Source organism: Lytechinus pictus, chromosome 1, assembly GCF_037042905.1.
Source record: "Lytechinus pictus isolate F3 Inbred chromosome 1, Lp3.0, whole genome shotgun sequence".
NCBI lineage: Eukaryota > Metazoa > Echinodermata > Echinoidea > Temnopleuroida > Toxopneustidae > Lytechinus > Lytechinus pictus.
In genome coordinates this window covers 37,921,036-37,948,003 of record NC_087245.1, presented here as the reverse complement: position 1 = coordinate 37,948,003, position 26,968 = coordinate 37,921,036, and the positions used below count along the sequence as shown (strand labels likewise).

Below are 26,968 nucleotides of genomic sequence, written 5' to 3'. Positions count from 1 at the left end.
GTGGTTTCGGTGTTGATGTTGGAATTTGGATTGCTTCCCCTAGCTCCAAAACCTATTCTGAGTTTGTAAAACTGATCCACATCACATTATTGACACCTGAACAACTAGTGAGTGACTTTTCAGGACCATCTTCATTTATTTTATGTTTGGTGTTATACTCTTGTAAAAATAGACTTAACACAAGCATCAATAGGTCAACACTGAACTAGAAATCACTCATTGTGTGTATATGGGTTTGTGTGAGGGTGTGTGTGTGTGGGGGGGAGGGGTAGATGTAAAGAATAAGGAAGAACCCAGAGTGACAATTTGTCTACTCTTATTAAATATTGCATGTGTACCAATATCTCAAGCTACGAATAGAAATTGGCAGGGAAAAGTGAGTAAAGGATTCCGACATTGGTCCAAATCCTAACCATATAAAAAGGTCTATTAGCTCTATGTAAAAAGGTGGAAAGTGATTGCTACGAGCTAGGTGAATGATAAGAACATGTTTGTATTTCTGACAAAAGGAGACATCATTTTATTTCAGACGGCGCTGGTCCATCAGGGGTAGATGGTTCGCCCATGGCTTCAAACATCAAAATTTAGGGGAAGGGTGCCATATATAGTCATGGCCTACAGATATAGGGAACTTAGGGGCTGATAGCTTTAGCCACCCCGACCCCTGCAAACAAGTTCCATCCACGACTGATGGAAGGGGGGGGGGGTAGAAAAAAAGATAGGACAAGGGGGTGAAATCAGATTTTTATTTCAAATATTAAATATCTGTCACAAGAAAAATACTTTTTTGAATAATTGCTAGATTCGCCACTGTTTAGACGTTTTTACCCGTCCGCCGCTCACTTTTGTTTACTCATAATGCCACTGGCCAGAGTATAACCCCCCTCCCCCGCCCATAACAAGAACTGATATTTTATGACTTATTGGTGCATTCTTTGATTGGACTTTATACTGACTTTCTGATGCAAGAAAATATATTTTCACACATTTGTGCATGTATTTTGACCAAAAGGGGTAAGTTGCTTCATACATGAGGCAACTTAGATAACAACTAAATTTATAGGAATCTCTTCCTTTTTTTCTAGTAGGACTGTTGGTGTCCCAGTACTTTCGAATCCATTCCCTTCCCGCCGTTTTCCGATACCCCTAATGAAGGGGGATCCAGGATTTTCCAAAGGGGGGGGGGCATATTTTTCCCGAGGAAAAAATTGACAAGCAAATAAACAAAATAATAAAGGTCTTCGCTTTAACAAGCGGAGGGGGGGGGGGGCACACTTTTGTTTTAACGGCATTTTACATTAATATTTTGTAATTGTACCTCTCAAAAGGGGGCACGGGTCGGTTTGCCCCCCCCCCCCCCCTGGATCCGCCAGTGCCCTAATGATATATATTTTTCTCCTCTTCAATTATTTTATATTGAGTACAAAAAATGAGTGGGCTGAACAATTGTACGGGCAAAACAAATTATAAATATTCGTGAGCAAGCAAAATTCGTTACCATTTCAAAATAAAAGATATATTTTGTGACATAATATTTTAACATAATTTACAAAAACTAACTACTTTTTCTTTCGTTGTCTCCCCCCCCCCCCCCCCTTCAATACGCCATTGGTGTTTAGGTTTATAATCTAAGAGCAAACTCATTAAAAAAAAACGATTGAAAAATATGACGAAATAATAGCAATACTTATCTTACCCAAAATCGAACTATCCTACATAAAAAAATGATTAATCACATCACATTCACTTATATGGTCTCCTTTTAAAGGTCACGTCCACCCCCCGAAAATGTTGAATGGAGAAAAATCAAATTAGCATCAAAATCAGATGTAAAATAAAAAAGTTATATGACATTTTAAAGTTTCGCTTACTTTTCACAAAACAGTGATATGCACAACTCAGTGACATGAGACAATCGATAATGACCTTCACTCACTACGTTTTTGTTTTAATTTTACGATATTTCATTTTGCACAAATATGACAAAAAGGAACCAAACTTGACTTTATTAATCATATAGTATTAATCAATGCTAAGTACACATGTTCAGGGAAGAAGTAATCGATGTTTCACTTGACAATGATAATAAAATTGCAATATTTCATATAATGGAACACCCAAGAAATAGTTGTTCATCTCAAAGGGAGTGGGCCACGGGCGGCTGTGCACCCCCCTCGATTTGCCATCATTTCATTTAATGGTTTAATCAGTAGACATGTATCGCAGTAAAAACTGAATTACGACATGCTTCACAGGGTATAAATTAAAAATAAATTGTAAAAAAAAAATACAGAGAAAATTAAATTATTCACCTCCATTTGCACAGTAAGTTATTGATAAATATGAATGAATAACAGGGGAATGCATGTGATAGATTGATTAAATTATTCATAATAAAACTTTTAAAAACACAATAAGTCAATGGTTATTAAAAACAATTCACAATATAATTTCTATGTTATATTAAACGTTTAAGAATTTTCAAATTATTTCAGTTATGATTTGTAATATTTGTTAAGCACGCGTACATTTTTATTAAACAAAACAAATGTTTGTGATAGATTTTGACAAAATATATTGAAAATAATAAAAGTTCACCTTTTGGCTTTTCTCTTTTTTCTTGGTCGTGATTTTTTTTTTTTGGGGGGGGGAGGGGCGAGAGCCTTCAAAGTCCCCCTCGATACGACAGTGAATTAATCAGAATAGGGCCTACCAACTTAACGTGAAGAATTAACGTGTATATAAATAAAATCTTACCACCAATGTTTAAATATTAAGACATCAACAGTCCCCAGGTACAACTTCAAACAGACCATGCAACTTGCAAAATATTGCCAAAAACTTTAATTTATGAAAAATATTATACAGAGACCATATCCTTTGGAATAGGTGAATCACTCCTGAACTATACCACCCAAATATATATATATTTCCACACTAACGGTATTTGCACCATATAAAAAAACACTATCATGATGACCCCCTCCATGAATTAACTTTTTTTTTCACCATATAAAAAACAACTATGATGACCCCCTCCCTGAATTAACTTTTTTTCCACCATATAAAAAACAACTATGATGACCCCTTCCCTGAATAACTTTTTCCACCATATAAAAAACAATTATGATGACCCCCTCCCTGAATTAACTTTTTTCCACTATATAAAAAACAACTATGATGACCCATCCCAGAATTAACTTTTTCCACCATATAAAAAACAATTATGATGACCCCATCCCTGAATTAACTTTTTCCACCATATAAAAAACAACTATGATGACCCATCCCAGAATTAACTTTTTCCACCATATAAAAAACAATTATGATGACCCCATCCCTGAATTAACTTTTTTTCCACCATATAAAAAACAACTATGATGACCCCTTCCCTGAATAACTTTTTCCACCATATAAAAAACAATTATGATGACCCCCTCCCTGAATTAACTTTTTTCCACTATATAAAAAACAACTATGATGACCCCCTCCCTGAATTAACTTTTTTTCCACCATATAAAAACAACTATGACGACCCCTTCCCAGAATTAACTTTTTCCACCATATAAAAAACAATTATGATGACACCCTCCCTGAATTAACTTTTTTCCAGCATATAAAAAAACAAGTACGATGACCCCCTCCCTGAATTAACTTTTTTCCACCATATAAAAAAACAACTATGATGACCCATCCCAGAATTAACTTTTTCCACTATATAAAAAACAATTATGATGACACCCTCCCTGAATTAACTTTTTTCCAGCATATAAAAAAACAATTACGATGACCCCCTCCCTGAATTAACTTTTTTTCCACCATATAAAAACAACTATGATGACTCCTTCCCTGAATTAACTTTTTCCACCATATAAAAACAATTATGATGACCCCATCCCTGAATTAACTTTTTCCACCATATAAAAAACAACTATGATGACCCCCTCCCTGAATTAACTTTTTTCCACCATATAAAAAACAACTATGATGACCCCTTCCCTGAATAACTTTTTCCACCATATAAAAAACAATTATGATGACCCCCTCCCTGAATTAACTTTTTTCCACTATATAAAAAACAACTATGATGACCCGTCCCAGAATTAACTTTTTCCACCATATAAAAAACAATTATGATGACCCCATCCCTGAATTAACTTTTTCCACCATATAAAAAACAACTATGATGACCCCCTCCCTGAATTTACTTTTTTCCACCATATAAAAACAACTATGATGACCCCTTCCCAGAATTAACTTTTTCCACTATATAAAAAACAATTATGATGACACCCTCCCTGAATTAACTTTTTTCCAGCATATAAAAAAACAAGTACGATGACCCCCTCCCTGAATTAACTTTTTTTCCACCATATAAAAACAACTATGATGACCCCTTCCCTGAATTAACTTTTTCCACCATATAAAAACAATTATGATGACCCCATCCCTGAATTAACTTTTTCCACCATATAAAAAACAATTATGATGACCCCCTCCCTGAATTAACTTTTTTTCCACAATATAAAACAAAACTATGATGACCCCCTCCCTGAATTAACTTTTTTTTCCACCATATAAAAAAACAACTATGATGACCCATCCCTGAATTAACTTTTTCGACCATATAAAAAGCAATTATGATGACCCCATCCCTGAATTAACTTTTTCCACCATCTAAAAAACAACTATGATGACCCATCCCCGAATGAAATTTTTCCACCAAATAAAAAAAAAGCGTGCCCCCTTGCCTCCCACTAGATACGCCATGGGGGGGGGGGGGGGGGCAGAAAATTAAAACTAATGTTGTTACATGGACTGTGTCCATGGTTGCACTTTAGGCCGAAAGTTGTAATAATTGTATAGAAAACTAACTAGAGAGGGCGAAATTTACCTAGCTGTAATACGTTTGGCGTATTTTTGCAATGTTAGGCCTGTTTCCTTAGTTTAATTTCCAACTTTTTTTTCTATTTGAGATGAAATTCAGGGGCCGCGGAAGTGAGGGGGGGGGGAGCTGGGGGGCTTCAGCCCCCCCCCCCCCCACTTTTTTCAAAACCGTGTACAAAAACGTAAAAATGGCCATAGGATTGTGATTTTTTGCATGGTCAGCCTCCCCCCCCCCACACTTTTGGCTCAGCCCCCCCCCCCCCCCCCCACTTTGAAAACCGTTCCGCGGCCCCTGAAATTAACGTCATGTTCGTCTGCAATAAAGGACGAAATTCTTGAGTTCGGGATCATCGTGACATATGGCACTGGCTGCTTATGCGAAATGGTGATTTTGTGTGTCTGCAGCCAGAACGCAAAGACTAGCTCCCAAAACCGTCAGCTAGCTACGCGCGCTGATTGGTGGAAAAAGTTTTGCCGTTTGATACGGTACTATAAGTTGTCGCCAGTTCAGCCGTAATATAAATTACGAATTGATATCTAGCTAGCTGCACGTCGCGCCTGGTTGCAAAGCGTTCATCATTCAACCAAAGTGATTGAGGCACAATTCGAGCAATATCTTAAAAAAGATGGAGGAATTACAATTGGAGCTACAGCAGACAAATATCTGGGACCAACCATCCCGTAGCACTATCGACAACGTTAGCAGATCAGATCCCCAGACTCGTGAATTGCCCGCATTGACGCCGACAGACGTAGAGCATGACCATGATGACCATGATGATGATGATGATGATGACGGTGTTGAACGATCGAGTACCACTCCCAATGTCAAGTAAGTATATTACTACTGCTCTTCTACGCATAAATCATTGTTTCTGTTTGTGAGCCTCGTTTCAACACTTGAGTTAAAGGGGAAGTTCACCCTTAGGAAAAGTTTGTTGTAATAGCAAAAAAAAAAAAAAAAAAAAAAAACGCGCGCAATTTCTCCAGACGTACACTGTATCAGTTATCGCCAGGAACTAAAGTTAGAGTTATAACGTTAGCATACGGTTAGGGTCTATGTTTAGAATATAACTCAGCCTAATTGGGGCCTAATATTATGTAGGGAGTATGTACATTTTGGCGAGGGTTTGAGGAAAATCCATTAGAAGTTTAGAACTTAAAGAAAATTATTAGAATTTTAAGTTTTGGATTTGTGACGTCATGAACGAGCAGCTGCCACATAATTATGTTATGCAATATAAAATGCCTAGATTTCAATTTTCAATGATTCGTGATGGCTTATTTTTGTTCTCGTTTTATGATAATATATACCATATAGAAATGTGAGCATTGCCTTCTTGAACATGTGAATTTATGTCATTTTTATATGGAACTTTTGAATAAATGAAGTAATGAATTGTACTGAACTGACTCTCTGTTGAAAGTCAGCTCAGCTCATATTACATGTATCCAGCTCTGTGTATGATCTGTTGTGGCGACGCATTCCGGTATTCTGTTCTATTTGTGATCATTCTTATGTTTTATTCTTGGGATCCTTTTTTCAAGACTTTGAGGCTTTTGGGGACACCTTTTTCTTTCATTGTTTAAAAAAATCTCATCTTAATGTTTCATAATTATATTTGTATATTTATGTTCAAATGTGTATTTGTATATTTTTACATACATTTTTTATATATATATATACAATTGAAAGAAATAAATGAGAGTATTTCACTCTCCCTCAACTCAACTCAACTGACCAACAGTATATATGTTATATGTATATATGCCATGTTATGCATGACATATACACTGTATAGGTAATACAGGAGGAAGAAATGCCTTGAAATTAATGCCGAGCATCAGATCATCATCAGCAGGCAGGACTAAAACCATGAAAAGTGCGGGATAATACTGTAATAGTATACAGCGCTTAGAAAAATTTATGATTATTTTTTAATTTTCCTTAGTATAATTGTTATCATATATACCATCATAATAAATCATCATTTGTGGGATAAGGTTGTACGTCATTATATCATCCCTTCATGTACATGAGCTAGCACCTTCCTTTGCCATTGTTCTTTTCCAAAAGAAATCTGTACAGCTGATGTTATGGAATGAAATTAGCATGAATGCACACAATTTTATAATAAAAACATATCTGCACATTTTCAAACTTGTAAAACGATCATGCTCAAATTCATTGTGATTTAATTATTAGATCCTTTATAGCTGAGCAAGTGAGTGAAAATTGCTGGAACAATACCACTTTACAGTATTCGGGGAGGGGGGGTGCTTCCCTCTAATTTGACCAAAATTATGTGTGTGTTTTTTAATTGCTAAATTTAAATATTTTCTCCACCATTGAAGATGTAACACATTAAAATTAAAACCATTAAAGCATTCGTTGCAAAGATAATCCATTCATATTGTGACTAGACAGTAGAAAATAAAATATTGCATTACCTGTAGGCCTACCATATTTATGAAAACAACTATAAGTTTAGCCAAAGTACTAATGCTAAGTACTTTAAGTGTAATTTCAAAATGAAGCTGCTTTTATTTTATGTAAAGAGAGTCTTTAAGATAAGACTAATAACCACTTGTAGGCACCGAGCTGCTCAACTCCCATAAACATTTCCCTGTATCCAAATACGTGTGAATGATTGTAGGTTAGGGATGGTTGGATCATAGAGCAATCTGTAATAGCTCTATGGTTGGATTATTTCTGAAAGAAATCTGCAGTATAAACATTGATATGGATTGTGCTTTTGGCTATGATAATAATACTCTTTTTCATAGCGCAAATTATTCTTTGAAATTGACAGAAAAACAGAACTATAAAGATTGGGAAATCAAAGTCACGATCAGAATTAAGACAAATTAAAACCAAAAACACAGAATTAAGATGCTCAATGTAAATTAAACAAACAAGGAATGAAGAAAGTGCATGTAGATATTTTTTTTCTGTTTAAAGAATTAAATTTTTAAACATTTACAACTGCTAAAAAGGCATTTAAAATTGCAAGATGGTATGAAAAATATTATATCAATGTGTATATGTGGGGGGGGGGGGGGCGGGCTTCGATTGACGAGTGGATAACAGTCGCGACCAAGGAGTTTCGAAAAGCATTCTAAACAAGTATTTTCCATTATTTGGAAAATGCACAGCTCTTAAGGGCTGAAGATATTTGTATCTTAATGTAGAGAAATATTCACAGAGCAAAATGCTGAAAATTTTATCAAAATCGGATTATAAACAACAAAGTTATAGATGTGTAAATGATGTGTCTTATAGATGTGTAAATGATGTGTCTCCATTATGATGAAATAAGTTGTAGCACTAGAAATAACTAATAAACTTGATCAATTTATTGTCAATTCAATATTGTTTTAGTTCTTGGTAGACAATTTTTGAACAAACCTAATTTCATATAATAAAATACAAAAAAAAAAAAAAAAAAGTGGGGATAAGACATCATAAGCCCACCTAATGATTATTCATCAAGACATGCCTAGAACTGTTTCACCGGAATAATACAAATCTTTATATTCAATTAATTCCTTTTTTGTCATCCGATTTGGATCAAACTTTCAGCATTTTACTCTGTGAATTTTACTTTATTTATCGAGATATAAATATCTTCAGTCTGGAGCATCCCTTTAGCAAGAATTGGCGTGTAAAACCCTATCTGCGTTGGAAACAAAACGGTACCCTTCACAAGAATTCCCTGAATTGACCCCTAAACAAGTAGGCCTATATCGGACATGTTAATTATTTAAGTGGTGATATGACATCATCAGCCCACCTAATGAATATTCATGGCGCATGCCTAGTACTGTTTCACCGGATTAATGCAAATCTTTAAAATTCAATAACTTTGTTATCCGATTCTGATCAAATTTTCAGCATTTTACATTATTTAGATACCAATATCTTCAGCCCGGACCATCCATTTAATTACCGCCCACCTTCCCACACAGCTCGAGCTCGCTCAAATCGGACTCTATAATAAGGACGTAGCGAATACAGTAGGCAATACCCCTTTTTCATTAGTGTTTAGTGTGTGAGAGTTCGTTCGTTTTATGCGATCGAGCGCCTTTGTAATGTTGATTTCTGACTCATGGTTTTGCCCCTCCCATCTGAAAAATGGATCGACGCCCCTGCCCCCAAACATGCACATCCCCCAAATAAAAGACACACGAGTGAAAAAAAATATAGATGGAATGAATGATACATGTATAATCACTTCTAGAAAACTTCTTGTTTCAATAATTAATGATGCGCCCGTCAAATGATAATACATCCATATTACATAAAATTTAGTTAAACAAAGTGGTTCAAAATAACACGTTCAAAATAACACCAAATTACATTTTTGTATATTAAACAAAATAATTACTACCGAAGAATTTTTCTTCTCAAATTTGAAAAATAGCCTTCAGTCATCTGTCATTTATAGTGACTTGTGTGTTCTGCTTGCTGTACCAATGTTATACGTAGTTTGATAATAAATAACAAAATTATTACACATCTGGAGATTTTTTTGTCTGATAATAATGATTAACACTATTGTTTTTATAGATGGTAGCATGGTGTTCAGTGTTATAATATTCGATATACATATACATGTATGCATAGAGCTAGCTCTATGATATATGTGTATATTATAGTCCCACATGAATATGCAATCAAACGTTTACGCAAGTTATATGTGAGTTCAGTTGTCAATATTATTGTGGGGGTGACCAAGGAGATATCACCTCCTTGGGGTAACATTATGAAGGCTGGACATATAATAGGTACTCCCCCAAAATGGCCATTAGCACTCCCTAAAACGGGATACAAAGCAAGCTGTGTCCTTCCTTCAAGAGACAGAGAAGTCCTTCCTAAATTATTTTTGGATGTACAACTTGGTATATCTTTGCAAGAAATAATAGGGAAAAAGAAAGTTTATGTGCACCTTAAATCAGGAAGCGATTACCTGAGCAGGAGGTTGGATTGAGTCCATGGTTAAAGTATACCCCCTTATCGTCTTTTAGGAGGAACAGTAACCACAATGCAAGGATAAGTACCACATCAATCTGTGCAAACAGGTGATGGGTTTGTGGTCATACAACAAAGGGAGTTGTGTCAATGGACAACAGAGCTTTGAACTTTTTTTAAAGATCAATTGGACATAAACTATCTGGAGTTTGTGCGTTCATACAAGCTTCCAAGCATGTTTCATTAATATAATTATTTGCACAAAACATGTAATGCAGAGTGTTAATAATAAGAATACATGTAATAATAACAATAAAATGATACTAATAATGATGATTAATAACAATGTTGTTGATGAAGATGAATGATGACGATGGCATGATAATAATAAATATATTAATTATACTACTACTAATATAACTTTCATTAAAACAATAATAATAACAAATTATGATATATTAATGAACTCTCTATAATATTTGTGGTGAAATGAAGAGTTTGGTTGCAAAAGGGGTTATCCACTTTGGACCATTCCGAGAAAATCATGTTTTTTATTCTCACTTATTTTAATATTCTTATGAGCAACGAATTTGCCATGGTGTACTACCCTATCATGTGAACATAAAATTGGCTATAAAGAAATCTACCTGTCTCCAAATTTTTTCTATTTTTTTTCTTCAAAAATTACCATTGTGGACCTAACCCCTTTTGCAAGCAAACTGAATAGAATCCAATCTCTTTTGAATAAAACAGTGACTTTTCTTTGCCACTTTTATTCATGTTTTAATGTGAATTTCAATTTTGTTTGGTATTATCAGAGCGACTAAAAATCGATAGGTTTTGAGACAGAAAAAATAAAAATTAATGAAAAATGGACCTAACTCATTTTTGACAAATGAGCTCTTCAGAAGAGTTTAGTTGCAAAAGGGGTTAGGTTCACTCCAAGAAAATCTTTTTTTTTTATTATCCCATATTGCAATATTCTTGTGCGAAACAAAATTTTCATGATACCCTACCATGTGAACATAAAATTGGGTATAAAAGAAATCTACCTGCCTTCATATTTTGTCAAATATTCTTTTCCCAAATAATTCTTTGTGGACCTAACCCCTTTTGCAACCAAATTGAAATGGACCTAACCCCTTTTCCAACTGCGCTCTTCAAATATAGGTATAATTGTGGAAGTCAGGTAGTGTTCAATGGCCTAAAGCGTGTGTTACTAACAACGAAGACACAGTGAACAATGTTGCTTACATGTACGTTCCAATATATTTAATCAATCTTTCGATTCAATTTGTTTTATTTCATTTTTAACAGAACAATGTAAAGTAGTAAACAATAATTACAATATTTATAAATGGAACTTATACAAACAATATAAATTGAGGCGTGTACAATATATATATTTTTCTCACAGGTAAAAAAAAGTATATATATATATATTTATATATACACAAACACACAGTTGAGGCCAGAAGTCTACATTCACCCAGGAAATTCAAAAAAAAAAGTTGACACTTGCAAAACATCATAGAATTTACTGTACCTTATGAAATGTTTGTGCTATCATGACAAATTTGATATCAAACAAATGACTATTTCATGCCCCTTCGTCATATTGTTTTGTCATCAGGAGCTGAAAAATATTTAGGTGTCATTTTTCAAAAAAAATCTTCATATTTTTAATAGACAAATAAAAAATAAAAACTTCACAAAAATATTCCATATTTGTGCTAATTACTTCTCAACACAAACATTTCAGATTACATTTTTGTTGTTCAGTGGTGACATATCATGATAGAAAATGTAATACAAATCATAGATTTGACATTTATATATTTCTATGAAAGGATTTTTGAATATATAATAACAAAAGAATACATTTGGCATGATTATTACTTTTTTTATTAAAAGAAAATTCCACCTGAAATATACTTTAATCCCAATGGCATCCCAATCATGTGAAAGAGCTTAATACGCTCTTTCATTTGATACCATAGTTGTCAAGGCAGTATTTATATTTTTGAAGATATAGTAAATTTTATTATGTTTGGCAAGGGAACAAATTTCACTGAATTCCATAGGTGTATGTAAACTTTCAGCCTCAACTGTATATATATACATGAGTGTGTAAGCAATATCATTAACATAATAAAGATCTGAGAAAATCAATCTTTCTTAAAGGTAGAAAGAATTATGTAGAAATATAAATATCGCTGAAGATAACCAACTGGAGTAGTATACCGGTATACAAGAAAGATCTGTTCCTCTTTGGTGTATGGTCATGGAATGGGTCAGGAGTACAAACTGTCTGTATGTAGGGTAGAAGACTTATTACTTAAAGGGATGGTCCCGGCTGAAAATATTTATATCTTAATACACTCACTGAGCAAAATGCCGAAAATTTCATCAAAATCGGATGACAAATAATAAAGTTATTGAAGTTTAAAGTTTAGCAATATTTTGTGAAAACAGTCATCATGAATATTCATTAGGTGGGCTGATGATGTCACATCCCCACTTTCCGTTTTCTTATGTTATTACATAAAATCATAAATTTTGTCATTATGTCATACTTCTGTGAATAATAGGCTATGTCTCCCTTATAATGAAATAAGTTGCAGCAATAAATATCGAATGCACTTAATCAGTTGTCAATCCAATTTTTCTAGTTCTTAGAGGAAAATTTGAAAAACCTAATTTCACATAACAAAATACATAAGAACTTTTCTTAAAGAAGCTTTTCAGAAAATTGGTTCTTAATGTACATACATTCAGTATGTTAATAGACAAATAATTTCACACCCATTCCTAATAAAGAAAACCAAAATAAGTCGCAGCAAATCATTAACAAATTGAAATTTATGCATTTTATAATATTATGTATCGTGGGCCAGCTGCTCGTTTATGACATCACAAATCCAAAACTTAAAATTCTAATAACTTCCTTAATCTGTAATTAATTTTCCTCAACCTTCACCAAGTATCATTATTTTTTCTGCAATATTTACAACAAACTTTTCTTTGGGGAACTGTCTCAACCCTGGCATCAACATGAATGTAGTTGGTCCATGCATGTGTACATTTACTATTAACATTTCAAAGGATGACAGGTCACAACCATAAACTCCCTTGCTCCTTGCAGTATGCATAAATGGAATGCTTTGTGTTATCACTTTCCAGGAATGTGGGCTGTTTATGACCAACCCCACTCACTTTAGTCTGCAAACACAGACACTTTCAGGACTAATTCATGTCTTGGTACACATATTTCGATTCTCGAGATATTACAGTCTAGCTAGGCATTATGTTGTTATAGCAACAAGCTGGTAAAAATATAGCTATACCTATCAATCATTCAACCTTTTGCAAATGGTGTACAAGTACTGCATGTCTGCCTTTCACCTGCCATTGGTACTTCTTGTCAGAGATAGATTGAAATTGTGTTTTAAATACAGGTAGACAGATTTTTGTTATAATTTGTTATAAACAACTACCAACCATACAAAATACAAAACAAAATAAATAATGTTTGGGGGGAGTTCACTTTTGAAACAATATATGTATCTGATAAACCAATATTCAAAATTCTCCACGAAAATCGGACATGCAAAATAAAAAGATAGACAGAACACAGACCTGAATAAAATACCATCACCTACAATATACATGTACATGTATTCATTTGTAATATCATGAATAAATCAATTATTGGTAACACACAGGAAGAAATTGGACCAAGTGAACTTTAGACCATGTGAATTGAACCAAATGGCACTGATTAGACAAAATTATCATATGACTGATGACTCATTGGTGGATGAAATGATAATCAGACGAAATTATTTTTAGACAAAATGTAAATGATAAGAAGGTAATAACAGGTGGACTAATTAAAATAAATTGACATGGCTATTGGACCAAATTAATATTAGATGAACTGAAAAATTTGAGTAAGTAGCTAGGCCTATTCATTTTACAAAATTGATGAAGACCAGTTGGTGATTGGATGGAATGCATTAAGGCCAATCGGACTGAATATTTAGTAGATAAAATGATATTAGACTAAGTGAACAAGAGGGAAGTAGACCAAATATGGCAATTTACCTCCAGCCATATTTGGTTTGAGGAATCAATACATGTGAAACATAATTGAACATTTCTCATTTCAGAATAGATGCAGCAATAGCAGAAGAGTTGGAGGCCCATTTCAACAACGGGTTGAACAATGTTTCAACAACAAAAAATAAACGTGAAGTGCTGAAGCTATCAAAAAGAACAGGGGTGTCTGCTTCACAAATAAAGGTATTTGTGCACTTATATAATTCCTACGTTTAGGAGTTGTTGGCAACAGTTTCCCTTCTACCATTCAGGTAGTTTTAATCCATTCCAGCTTTTGAAGGAATAGTTCACCATGAGGATTGATTTTAATAAAAGCAGAAAATTTGAGAAAAATAGGGCCTATTTGTGAAGATTTTATGAAAATCCATCAAAGATTAAGAAAGTTACTCATTTCTATTGAAAAAAATTGTGATGTCTTATCTGTATGTGAGTAGCTACCCCATATGTTGTGTAATGTAAATTAAATGTTCCCATTTTGAATGGTTTACACAAATTTAATTATATTACCTGAGCTGCTTGTATGTGACATCACAGTATTAAGCTGTTAAAACATGAACATTCAATAACTCTGGCACCTTGGATTTTCACCAAACATAGCCATAGCACCGACATCCCTCCCCCCTTACCGTCTTTTTAGAGTTTACAGTTAGCTTAGTTTAAAGTTGCGTGTAATCTGGTAAAGCCTGAAGTATATACTTCCAAAATGTGAATGTATTGTGATATGGAATGAAATATTGTTTCAATTGTTAAAGGACAAGTCCACCCCAACAAAAAGTTGATTTGAATAAAAAGAGAAAAATCAAACAAACAAAAACACTAAAAACCTTATCAAAATCGGATGTGAAATAAGAAAGTTATGACATTTTAAAAATTTTGCTTAATTTCACAAAACAGTTATACGAACATCCTGGTCGGTATGCAAATGAGGAGACTGATGATGTCATCCACTCACTATTTCTTTTGTATTCTATTACATGAAATATGAAATATTCAAATTTTCTCCTCATTGTCAAGTGAAACAATGCTTGATTCCTCCATGAACAGTTGGAACTAGCATTGCTTAAAACTATATGATTCAGTCGAGTTGGTCCCTATTGTCAAATCTGTAAAAAATGAAAAATTGTGTAATTCAAACAATAAAAAACAAAAGAAATAGTGAGCAATGGACATCATTGACCATCTCATTTGCATGTCACTGAGTTGTGCATATCACTGTTTTGTGAAAAATAAGTGAAACTTTAAAATGTCATAACTTTCTTATTCTAAATCCGATTTTGATGAAATTTTCAGCGTCATGCTAGTTTGATTTTTCTGTATTTCTTCAAATCAACATTTTTCTGGGGTGGACATGACCTTTAAATAAATTAGATCTGAAAAAACAATATAATTTATGCATGTCTGTAATTTAAAAAAAATGTTTTTGATTGCTTTTGTGTAGGAAAAGGATATATCATTGCCAAAAGAGGGTGCAAAAGCTCTATGAGTTGCAGTGTCTAATTTCAGTTCCAATACATCAAGAGGCATCTTGTTTAATAGTGATGATTTTAGTCAATTAAAAATAAAATTTTTTGATTTACTTTCTTATGAAGAGGTGGATCCATAACAGAAAGAGAAAGGGGAAGCCAAGGAGCAATGGAAGTGTTACTCAATGCCCCAGAGCCTATGATGCTTATTTGAGTACTGCATTTAAAGGATTGTCAGGTATGGGCAGTAATTATAATGATAATTCATATATAGTAATGACAATAATCATACAAATAATAGTAATAACAATATTATTTGTGATGATAATAAAAATATAATTATATTTCATGATATAATCACCACTACTTTAACTTCTATTGCTACTACTGCTGCAGCTGCTGCTGCTACTACTACTACTTCTACTACTACTACTACTACTACTACTACTACTACTACTACTACTACTACTACTACTACTACTACTACTACTACCACTACTACTACGGGCTACTATTACTGCACCTACTACTAATACTACTACTACACTGCTACCAATACTACTACTACTACTGTCTTATTTACCAACGGGAGCCCCTTCGGTTCTGAAACCGTTCTCCTGGCAGGCCATGTATAATATGATGTTACATTATACCCTTTGGTTGCAGGGGAGGAGAAAGAAAAGGCCATGAAGCAAGCACCTGTACAGTGGAAGAGACTGTCTAAGGACAAAGTTGTGATGGCAAAATACAAAAAACTAGCCGAACAGCAAGCCAAAGAAAAAATGGAGAACTTGTCTGACAAGCAAAGAGCAAACATCGCCAAGAAGCTAATGGACAAGGCAAACAAAATCGTATGTATGGGGAGAATAATATCAGAGATACCAGCTCTTATTTTTGCAGTATTTTAGACTGTCATTCTTTTAATAGAACTTTGCACGACTATAAAAAAATATGTCATGTACACGGCTGCATAAATAAAATTTTTTATGAATTCATCATTGCAAGATGGGGGAAAATGTTTTGATTTTACTTCTTTTGTTCAATATTCTACAACGATACCTCTATATTGAATTCAGTTGAGTTATAATAAGGACTAATGAAATATGTATAGCTGCTTTCTACTAGCGCAAAGGCACTTGGGGGTAATACTAATAACATATATGTAGGGCCCACTGGTTTAACAATTGCTTCGAACTGAAGTGGCTATCCTTTGTGAATCTGATGTTATTATTATTGTTGATATTAAGAATGCAATAATTATGTAATACTCGAATATGACATCCTCCTTTGGCTCCCTGATTATAGATCAAGGACTTTGAAGAACTCGGCTATGCATGTGCAATTATAGCCTCTGACGGTGAGAGGGTTCTGGAAGGATACTCATCGAAGATACAAGCAACAACTCAAAAACAGATGGGAACCCTCATGCTAAATGAAATTTTCAGTGGGACAAAAGGTACATGTACATGTATTTTCTGTATTAAATCAATTTAGCTTTGCTTATACAGCTAGAACCCAAGAAATAAATCCCAAAGAAATTAAACCAACGAGTTACTGATGAAAGAGTTACAGGAACATGTACCAGTGGGAGGGTTTACACTAGAGTACATATATGTATATATAGATATTCAAAATTTTGACATGGAAGAGATTGGCACCGTCCCTCTATTCTTTACTTTATACAACTTTGTTAAAAATACCAACCCAGAAATTTCTATCATGTTTTAATTTTTTCTGTCATAGACGAAAAACAAGAATGTCTTGACAGGGATAGCCTCCGCACAAAGGTTACAAACATGCTCAACAAGAAGTATGGTAAGTATCAATATTCATATCCAACCTATGTGAAATAATCACGAAGAAAAAGCAGGGCCCAGATTTTATTCATTTTTAATATTTTTTCCTATTCATGCAGACATACACTGTAGGTGGTTGCCGGAGGAATATGGTTTGGGGTTGTCCATCTGTTTTTTCCCATTGCATTTTCTTTCTTGCAATAACCATCTTACAGATGAACCCCAATTGACATCATAATCGTATTTGTATTTAGGAGGGATAATGATATGATTAGTTCTAAAGGCATCACTGTCAAATGTCAAAGGGTTCAGAGATCATTATACACATGACAATGTGTCATATATACTGGCAACTGTTATCAATTTCGAACTTGGATCATAGACATATTGGATAGACAATAATCTGATTAGTTTTTTAGGTATCAAGGTCAAAGGTCACATGTCATTGTCTGAAAACATCTTGTTCTTGCGATCAATAACTGAAAAACTGTTTGAGGTATTAAACTTGATGCATGAATGCATATTGGAGTGACAACGATCTGAGTTGATTTTGGATCAATGTCAAGGTCACAGAGGTCATTGTATAGGAAATTGGGATCTTCACAGCACATACCCCCCACACGAATGCAGATTTGATTGTATACATTGTGCATTAATCATTCAGTATAGAATTTTCTTCATGTTTACTGCTAAATGTGTACACGTCATGTTGTCCACTCCAGTTGAAGGAATTCCAGGATGCAAGAGAAGGACAGTGCCATATACAAAGATGGACACTTTTTCTGTAGAGGGGTTGCCACATGGGGTCGAGTTGAAAAGAACTTGCCTGTACGATAAGAAGACACTGGTGTCATTGATGAATAATATGTCTTCAATAAAATTTTCTGGTAGGTAATCATTTAAACAAATGTTGAATGTGATTCATGCATGTATGTACGTCATTTTACATAATTTCTCAGTTTGAAGTAATGAGATAATCTAAAGTCATAGAATCACCAGATCGAGGCAAAAATGCCAAACATGTGATATGTCGAATAAAGAGGGGGGGGGGGGAATGTAAAACTGATATTTTACAATATGTAAAACGTATATTTTACAATAGCCAGAAGTATAAAAAGTCAGAGATAAAAGGCCATAGAAAACCTAATGTATATCTCGGTCATCAGCTTTTAACAAAACAAGGCAAAGATGGTTTGCACTGGGAGTACTCTGAGTATTCGCTGACAAGGTCTCCAGATACACAGTAGTGGAAGAAAATTCATCTAAAATCATAGTAATGCTGACAACACTATATTCCAATTAAAAATAAAAACGAAAATTTCTTAATCCAATAATTCAGATATCGAGCAAGTTCGGTGACAAGACACGAGCGAAACTATCGAAAATAAAAAAATAACTAGAAATATGGCAATTTCTGTTGCCATATTGCACCTTACATAAATGTATCCACAGCTCAATCTAAAGTCCTTTATTTTTATGAAATGTTACTTATTTTCACCCGTACTTTCTCTCAACCCACTCAATGATATGACTAATATTTTTTATTATGATATAAAATGTAAAAAGTTCAATTTCTTCAATTGTTGCAAAGTTACTCGTCTTCTAAATGCAGCTTAGCTAAAAAATATCCCCTCAAGAGACGTCATTTGATCTCTGAAGGAATGACAACATGAATGTATATACATTACCCTCAGGCACAGGTGACGCCAAACAAATAATAATAAAAATAACTATTCCATTAAGTATATATTCTACTGCTCCATATAGGTCTCCTAAAATGCTTGTTATTAATTATATAGATGTGTTTTGAGCTTTGATTTAAAGTTGTTTACGGATGGTGCTTTCCTAACTTCCAAGGGTAAGCTATTCCAGAGCTTGGCGGCTACACAAGCAAATGCTTGATCACCTAGCGTTACTTTTGTTTTGAAGGATGGAATCTGTAAAAGCAGAGGATCCGATGAACTGCGCAAATTGCAACCATGGTTACTGGTTTTAAACCTTAATACTTAATTCTGTACAATAATGTAGCCAGGAGCTTGACCAAGAAGTGCTTAATTTGTAGACAATGAGTAAGACTTTTAATGATATTCTATGCCGTATTGGCAACCAATGTAAGTTTTTAGTATTGGTGTGATGCGTGTGTATTTCGTACAAACAAACATAAGCCTTGCGCAGACCTGTGTTTTACACCCTCTCCAATTTCAATATTTGAGTCAGGGATCCCATATAGTAGACTATTACAGTAATCCAATTTGCTAATGATGCATGCATGAACAATCTCTTTTGTAACATCCATATCTAAATATTTTTGGATACAACAAATGTTACAGACCATGTTATATGCCGATTTACAAACAGTAGTGATATGTTCTTTCATATTCATGATCATCTCTGTATTAAACTGTACACCAAAATTCCTAGTTTAATAAGTTTAACTGAACTAGACCTTTGATTTTTCCCCCTGTTAATTGTTATTTTTATAATTGATATTATTACAATTGTATGTTCATTTACCTTTTATTTCTGTAGCAAAACAAGTTGTAGAGGAAGCCACCAAGGAAATTGAAATGGATGTAGTTCAAGGTAATGCCTCAAATTCAACTTAAATTTACAAAAAAAATGTGAACTGTACAACTCCAAGTGTGTTCAATTGCCAGATCTGCATACAGGAATAGAAATTATTTGTTTAAAAAGTATAATCTTTTAACTAAAACCAAATTCTAAGAAACAGCTACTTTTATCAGGGAAGTGAAAACCCAACTCTTGTTCATGAAAAAGATGAATAAGGAACAAAGTCCACGAGGATTCCCAATAGAACAAAGGCTGTGAATATTAATAAACTCTTGAAACATTCATATTCATTCACTTGCTGATGATGCATCTGTGTCCATTTTCCAAAAACTAAGCCTGAAATTTTAGCAGTTTTCCCTATCTTTTGGCTAATGTAACATTTTCAGCCAAATTATGTTATTTTAATTACGCCTAACTCTGAATTTTGTATTAACTAGGACTTTTGTGTACACCAATTTTTAACAGTATGAACAGCCCAAACGTTAACTTCAACACTCACTGTAGGCTTTCTACCGAGTGGCTTAGTTTGTCTGCTGCTATTACACCAAGCTCATTATGACCCACAAAGTAAAACAAAAAGCATTAATTGATTTCATAAAAAAATAATTAGATCTATTTTAAACAGTGTCACACATGTGTAATAAAAAGTCATGACATTACAAAGTGTTAAAAATAAACCTCAAAACTGAAAATAACACTTTGTATGCATAATACATACAGGACATGTAGGGCTTATGGTCCATTTTTATGTGTAGTTATTTTCCCCCAATTTGCTGCTGCAATTGCATCATGTCATAAAAACATTTTGACATTTCTTTTTTGTTTTCTGAACATTCAGAAAATGTATTACATGTTTGGAATATGACTAAGGCAAATAAGACAAAACCCTAAAATACATAATAGACTTAAATGCTTAAGTTTATGGAATTTACCATCCCAAATCTAAAACACTATTGTCATATCTCAGAAAGTCATTCGTTCTTTATAGTGAATGGTAATATGTAAGGAAAATACAAAATTATGATAAGTAGATCACCCATTGATGAATTGTCTCATTCACACTCTAGAATTGTACATGAACTACATTGCTGTAGGAAACGGGTACCAATTCCTTTATTAACAAAATAAACTTAATGTTGCAGGAATCAAGAAAGGACATGCAGATATGCCATGTTCAGTAGACAATTGGGGATGAATGGTAAATTGTACAATGCTATTAATCATTTCTTTTTCCATTTTAAACAGGTCAGGCCACTCAAGAGGCCACAAATGAAGCCACCCCTCTTTCACCAGAAGCAATCCCCCTAGCAGACATAGATGAGAGTGACAGTGATGATGCCCCACTTGCTGGTAAAAAAACGAGATAAATAGGCCTAAGTTTAATTAGTGAGAACATAGGACCTTTTAGAAGATATCAGTATTAAGTTCCAATATTGTAAAAGCACTTTTTTTCATTTCATTCCTGGGCCTCCTTTGCGAAAAGATGTAAATTCATGAAATCGTAGCCTAGCTTGCAAGTAATGAAACGTCTCATATGGAATTGTCTACAATTAAATGTCATGTTTTGAGATTATTTACATGTATTGCAAAGAGGGTACAATCAGTAGAGGGAAACTGCTGTTTGGTTGAGATCATGCAGTGATTGAAACAATAGTCCTAATTTTGAAGCTTCTAAGCAATGAATAGATAAGTCAGACTCATGAATTATATTATAAAAACTTTTAATCTCCACCCCTTGTACATTCACATATTGTGGTTGAACTGAATTTTGTTACTTTGAAAATTCCTTTCTTGGCAGCAACTTCATATTTATGAAGCATTTATTTTTTAGACAATTGTTGTACATATAATTTCAAAGTAGTTGAATAGTTATTTGTATTTGTTATTTTTGAAATTTTATAGATCTCAAGTCCATCACGCAACCAAACAGGCCAGATAATTTGCCATGCACTACCAATCCTCCAGATATCCCTGTTGTCACTCATTCCGTTACCCATGCCGTTATCCCTGTCAAGTCTAGCAACGTTCGGCAAGGCAATTATAATATCATTACTTTCATGTGCTTGTAAAAAAAGTGTATACCTCATTATCCTTGTATGTAAACTCAGGTTTACATTTAAAAGGAAATGCAGCTTATTTGACTTGATTTGAAGGAGAAATCTTTCGAACTACATGAATTGTATATTCCAGAAAAATTATAAAAATTAAATAAACATATCAATGAAAGAATGCCATGGAGATTTTCCCATTGGCAATGCGAACAAGAGATATTTCATACATGTACTTGAAAAGTTTTCATTTAAATTATTTCTTTTATCTAGTTCAGATGATATTTTTGGACATATGATACAGATTTCAAAAGGAGTTTGTTCTGCCAGATGCATGAGAAAAGTGCTGTATTGCTATGGTTTCTTTAACATATTTATTTGCTTCTATATTTATCTTTCAGATACTCTGCAGCAAAAGCAAAAATCAAAAAGAACAAAAATGAAAAGAAAAGGTAATGTAATAATGAGTTTGAAAGTAAAATACTATGTCACAATTGATTCAATGGAATCAGCATTACTGGTCTGTTTGAAATCGCAATATTAAATTATCCATAAAGCGAGTCATTTCATCCCAGGTCATCAGTTTCCTGCAGGATAGATCATGCAACATATATTTCTTATGACTACAAATTTATATCAGACTTGGGAAAAGCTAGATACACATATCTATATACCCTTTACCATGCTGTTCTTTTTTATTTTGAGGCAAAGCACAGTCACATTAATGATGCTAATTTTAGAAATAATTGACTGATCAAGGACTATCTTTTCTTCAACAGAAAAGATGTACTACGTTGAAAAACTTCTGGAGAAAAATGGCAACAGGTATAAAGTGCAATGGAGAGGGTTTCCTCTGTCAGCGGCAACGTGGGAACCTTGTGAGAACCTGCCCAAGGCGCTAGTGGACAGTTTTCAACCAAAGGAAAATCCTTAATAATTACATAATTCTGTCGCTAATTTGATGCTGTTCTATAAGATTTGATTGTTGTCAATGATTTCATTTTTTCCAGCAAAAGATATACGAGTCTGGTTTTCTATTTTTTTCTGATACACCCAGTATTTCCTGTACACAAATTTAAAAATAAAACAATGAAAGAACTCTGCATTATTTGCAGTAAAGACAACTTTGTGTTCATAATCTCACTTTTTCTTTCAAATGATCGTTTACATTTGGTCCTTTCATTGCCAATATATTGATAACATACAAAATACTGGCATCGGCCTTTCACTCCTTTTCCTCAAAAATAGATAAGCTTTTAAAAAATCACTTCAGAATTTGAATATGAATTACAAAAATCACATACCTGGCATATTCAAATTCAAAGTTATTCCATATCTCATTAGAAAAACAAATTCATATGCAGATAGATATAGCCTAGACAACAATTAAACATTAAAATGAAACATTTACAGTTTGAAATCATAAAGTGGTGGGAATTGAAAGAGGCTAAAGGCCTATCAGGCTTATTCGCAAAGGTTATTGCACTATATGTATATAATAACCTAATTATAATGTAAAACACACACACGCAATTCAGAAATATTGTAGAAAAACAAAAAGACGACCAGACCCATCCCAACAAAAAGGGAGGTGTAAAGGCATATATTTCTTTATGTTTTAATCAAGGTTGGGCATATGTCAATTTTGGGGGCATTTTGTTCCATAACTTTGTTCCGGCATAATTATGGTTCTTAAAAAATTACAATATAGCATTTATCAATCGAAAAAATTTGACCGGTTGCAAATTTACATAAATTTTTAATACAAACAAAACAATTTTCTATGAAAATTGGAAGTATGTTTTTTGAAGTAATAAAAAAAAAATTCAATCTGTGGCTTATCAAAAATTGTTAAAGGTCAACTCCACCCCAGAAAATCAATACTTTGAATGAATAGAGAAAAATGCAAACAAGGACAACGCTGAAAATCTAATCTAAATCGGATGTAAAATAAGAAAGTTATGACATTTCAAAGAATATCATATTTTTGGCAGAGCAGTTATATGCAAAACCGAGTGATATTGTAATGAAATGAAAGGTTTGTTTAATGTTCAGCATGGTTTCGTAACAGTGAAGAGCGTAGAATAATTTTTAATCCATGTATATAGTTGCATAGGGAAATTTAGTAATCGTTTGTAATCATTTATGTATTTTCTTTAAAAGTATTTAAGCACTATTTACTGAGAAATAACAATGTTTACAGCTGTATGATTATTTTAGATATTTATCTTTGATTGTTCTTCACTGTTCCCGTATGAATAGTAGTGATAATTACCATTGCTGTTGTTGAAAAATATTTATTTTATGATCCTAACTGTTTTTAAAAGATTAAATTTTATAGCCTGACAATCTCCCTCCTCAATCGTTGACCATAATCGAGCTTCATGCTCGATTATGAGCCAAGCAATAAGCTTGGCAGTAAGAGATTTCTGAACGAAACTCTGTTTAATTTTTATTGGAACCTGCTGCGACAGGATGAGCATGATTTTTTCAGTAAAGTTATAATAACTGAATGCTTTGCTTCCTGCTTTGTTGTATGGTGCTACAAGTATACATGGTCGGAAAAGCAGAAGTACTGACTAGAGAAGGAGTGAAAACACTGACTTTACTGATATACGGAAAATACTGAATTTGACGATATACTGAAAATACTGAGATTACTGAGGATACTGAGATGAGTGAGGATACTGAAATTACTGAGATACCAAAATACTGAAATTACGGAGACACTGAATACTGGAATAACTGAGATAATGGAGATACAGAATGACGGAGATGTTGAAATCCATGAGATATAATCTAAGCTACCGAGAAGGAGCAAAGAGTCAGAAGTGAAAAAGACGGAAACTTGTGTCTGAAAGATATATATGACATGGGTCCGAAAATGCAGCCGAAACGAACCAGCTCATCAGGAGAGAAAGTCGGTTCGGCTACAATATGCAAATGAGAAAGCCAATGATTTCCCCTACTCACCATTTTCTTTTGCTTTTCATTTTTTGAATTATACAATATTTAAATTTTTACTGATGTTACAATAAGAACCAACTTGACTGAACCATAAAATGTAAAACAATGGTAATTCGGCATGTTCAGGGAGGAATAAAACTTTGTTTCACAGGACACCGAGGAGGAAATTAGAATAATTAGAAAATACAATACAAAAAAAAGTGAGTGAGTGATGTCTTTGCACAATCTCCCCATACTATATTTCAATAGTCAATATATTATGCAGTTTAAGAAGAATATTTAAAGGAACAATTTTCCTTATTCTATTAAAAAAAACGGGTTAAAGATAATCACTGAACAGTGCTCGGCAAGAAGATGTCCTTTCTCTAATTTCCTTTACCTTGCCCCACAAGATTATTGACAGACCCATGTCATATTTATCTGTGAGACACAAGTTTCCAATCCTGTCTAGGAGGAGCTGTTCTTGCTGGTCTTGCCACATGATCATATGCTTCATCTCCAGCTTTGTCAGGTTGACCTCCTCATAACTCCGCTGTATTCTTTTCAGCAAAGAATCCGCTCTCTCAAACACGACTGTTGGAATTCCCGGTTTCTGATCAATCAAACAAAAAATAAAAAATCTTATATTTGATAATAATGAGGCTATACTGGTCATCAACACAATGAAATTTAAACCATTGAAAGGAGGTTCTCTGCACATAATTCTGAAACGCAGGTCAACTTCCGGCACACAGTATATAGCCTTACAATGACCTTTTCTATAGCATCAAAGGAACTTTTTTAAATTACTTCTATAACTGGAATGACATTTCCTTTATAACCAATCACATAAGAAAAGTAAATAAGTGTTGAAAACAGAAACATAAATTAAAATATGTCTCATACAGTAATTGATCCAAAGGGACCATTGGATTCTTGTGTTTGCATTATTTGGGAAAAAAAATTGAGGAAGCATAGACATCAAAGTTCTGACACTCCTCAACAGACCAATGATTAGATAGGTAGACAATATGTAGATGTAATACCTAAAATTAAGAAGTTTTAAGGAAACATGGAATTAAAGATTTTGATTTACTACCTCACAGGCAGGAAGCAGGTGCTGATTATAAATAGCATCGTCTGGTTGGGCTACCTGCTCAAATGACAAGGAGAAGCCTCGCTTATTCCACTTCTGGTTGTATTTTTTCAGTTTCTCTTTCATCTGGGTATTCACCTTCCAACTTTGTCGTTTGAGCCTATTGGCAATTGCTTGTCCACCTTCACAATAAAAGGAACAGTAGGAATGCTGAATTAGTCAGAAGGTTGCATAGGTACAGAATGAAAATCAGTACTAATCCTTAAACACCTTGGGGGAAGGTTGAATCTAGCCATCTTGACATTTTTTGTGACCATTCTGGCGGAGAGTTGTTGATGGCGCCGTTCAGCAACTTCTATCCTTTCAAGTCTTATCAATCAATTTCTCATTTATTTTAATGTTTTATGAATTCCTTATGTATTTCGGTTCTTGGACCTTTTGTTTTTTTTGTTTTTTAACCAAATTTATAGTAGAACCTTTTTGAAGCATAACTATCCTAAGATAAATTAATTTCAGCTGATGAAGGTAAAAATAATCATATCTTCAATAATAAGATGAAATATCTCAATTTATGTTGACCTTGTATACAAAATCACATTTTGGAGCATGCACTAATGCAATGTTGCACAATTTTAAAATCATACCTGGGCATCTTAAATTTGATCTCAAAAGATGCCTACTACCATCGTTTTTAGGGTCAAAATAAAAAAAAACTTACGACCATATTTCCTCATCAGTTCTCCGAGGTATATCTTGTCCATGGCCTGGCGTCTTGTCTCAATTAGCAGTCTCTTTCTTTCTTCATTATGGACCTCTGTGATGAACTCTACATAGATTGAATCACTGGTCGTCCATCGCTTTGGGACACCATGTTTCCTCTCCATTTTCAACAGCCGAGTGTCAATTCTACATGTATTACATCAAATGTTTTATTTTTTTTTAACTCACAGCTTTGATATTTGCAAGAGAAGTAGGATCATAACAAGATTGATAGATGTAAGCTATAAATTACTTATCTAAGAATAAAAATAAATGTTTTGAAATGCCCAAAATACTTCAGAACAATT

General features: G+C 33.7%; 2 protein-coding genes across 3 annotated transcripts in view; one reads left to right on the top strand and one right to left on the bottom strand.

The window, feature by feature from the left end:
* Window positions 1-5,236: 5,236 nt before the first annotated feature.
* LOC129261228 (uncharacterized) lies at window positions 5,237-25,428 on the top strand. Its single transcript, XM_054899288.2, has 12 exons — window positions 5,237-5,719; window positions 14,032-14,164; window positions 15,571-15,682; window positions 16,111-16,295; window positions 16,750-16,900; window positions 17,188-17,259; window positions 17,963-18,127; window positions 19,770-19,823; window positions 21,057-21,161; window positions 21,714-21,845; window positions 22,261-22,311; window positions 22,639-25,428. The coding sequence occupies exons 1-12, from the start codon at window positions 5,514-5,516 to the stop codon at window positions 22,791-22,793; spliced, it is 1,521 nt and encodes a 506-aa protein (XP_054755263.2). The 5' UTR covers window positions 5,237-5,513; the 3' UTR covers window positions 22,794-25,428.
* The window catches only part of LOC129261061 (uncharacterized), a 23,870-nt gene continuing 20,408 nt past the window's right edge, over window positions 23,507-26,968 (bottom strand). For both annotated transcript variants that reach the window (XM_064102118.1, XM_054899096.2), the window contains 3 exons: window positions 26,620-26,807; window positions 25,905-26,083; window positions 23,507-25,418 (listed from right to left, as the gene is read on the bottom strand). In XM_064102118.1, coding sequence (XP_063958188.1) covers window positions 25,146-25,418; window positions 25,905-26,083; window positions 26,620-26,807 — 640 coding nt within the window. In that variant the 3' untranslated portion in view covers window positions 23,507-25,145. The remainder of the gene's footprint in view (window positions 25,419-25,904; window positions 26,084-26,619; window positions 26,808-26,968) is intronic.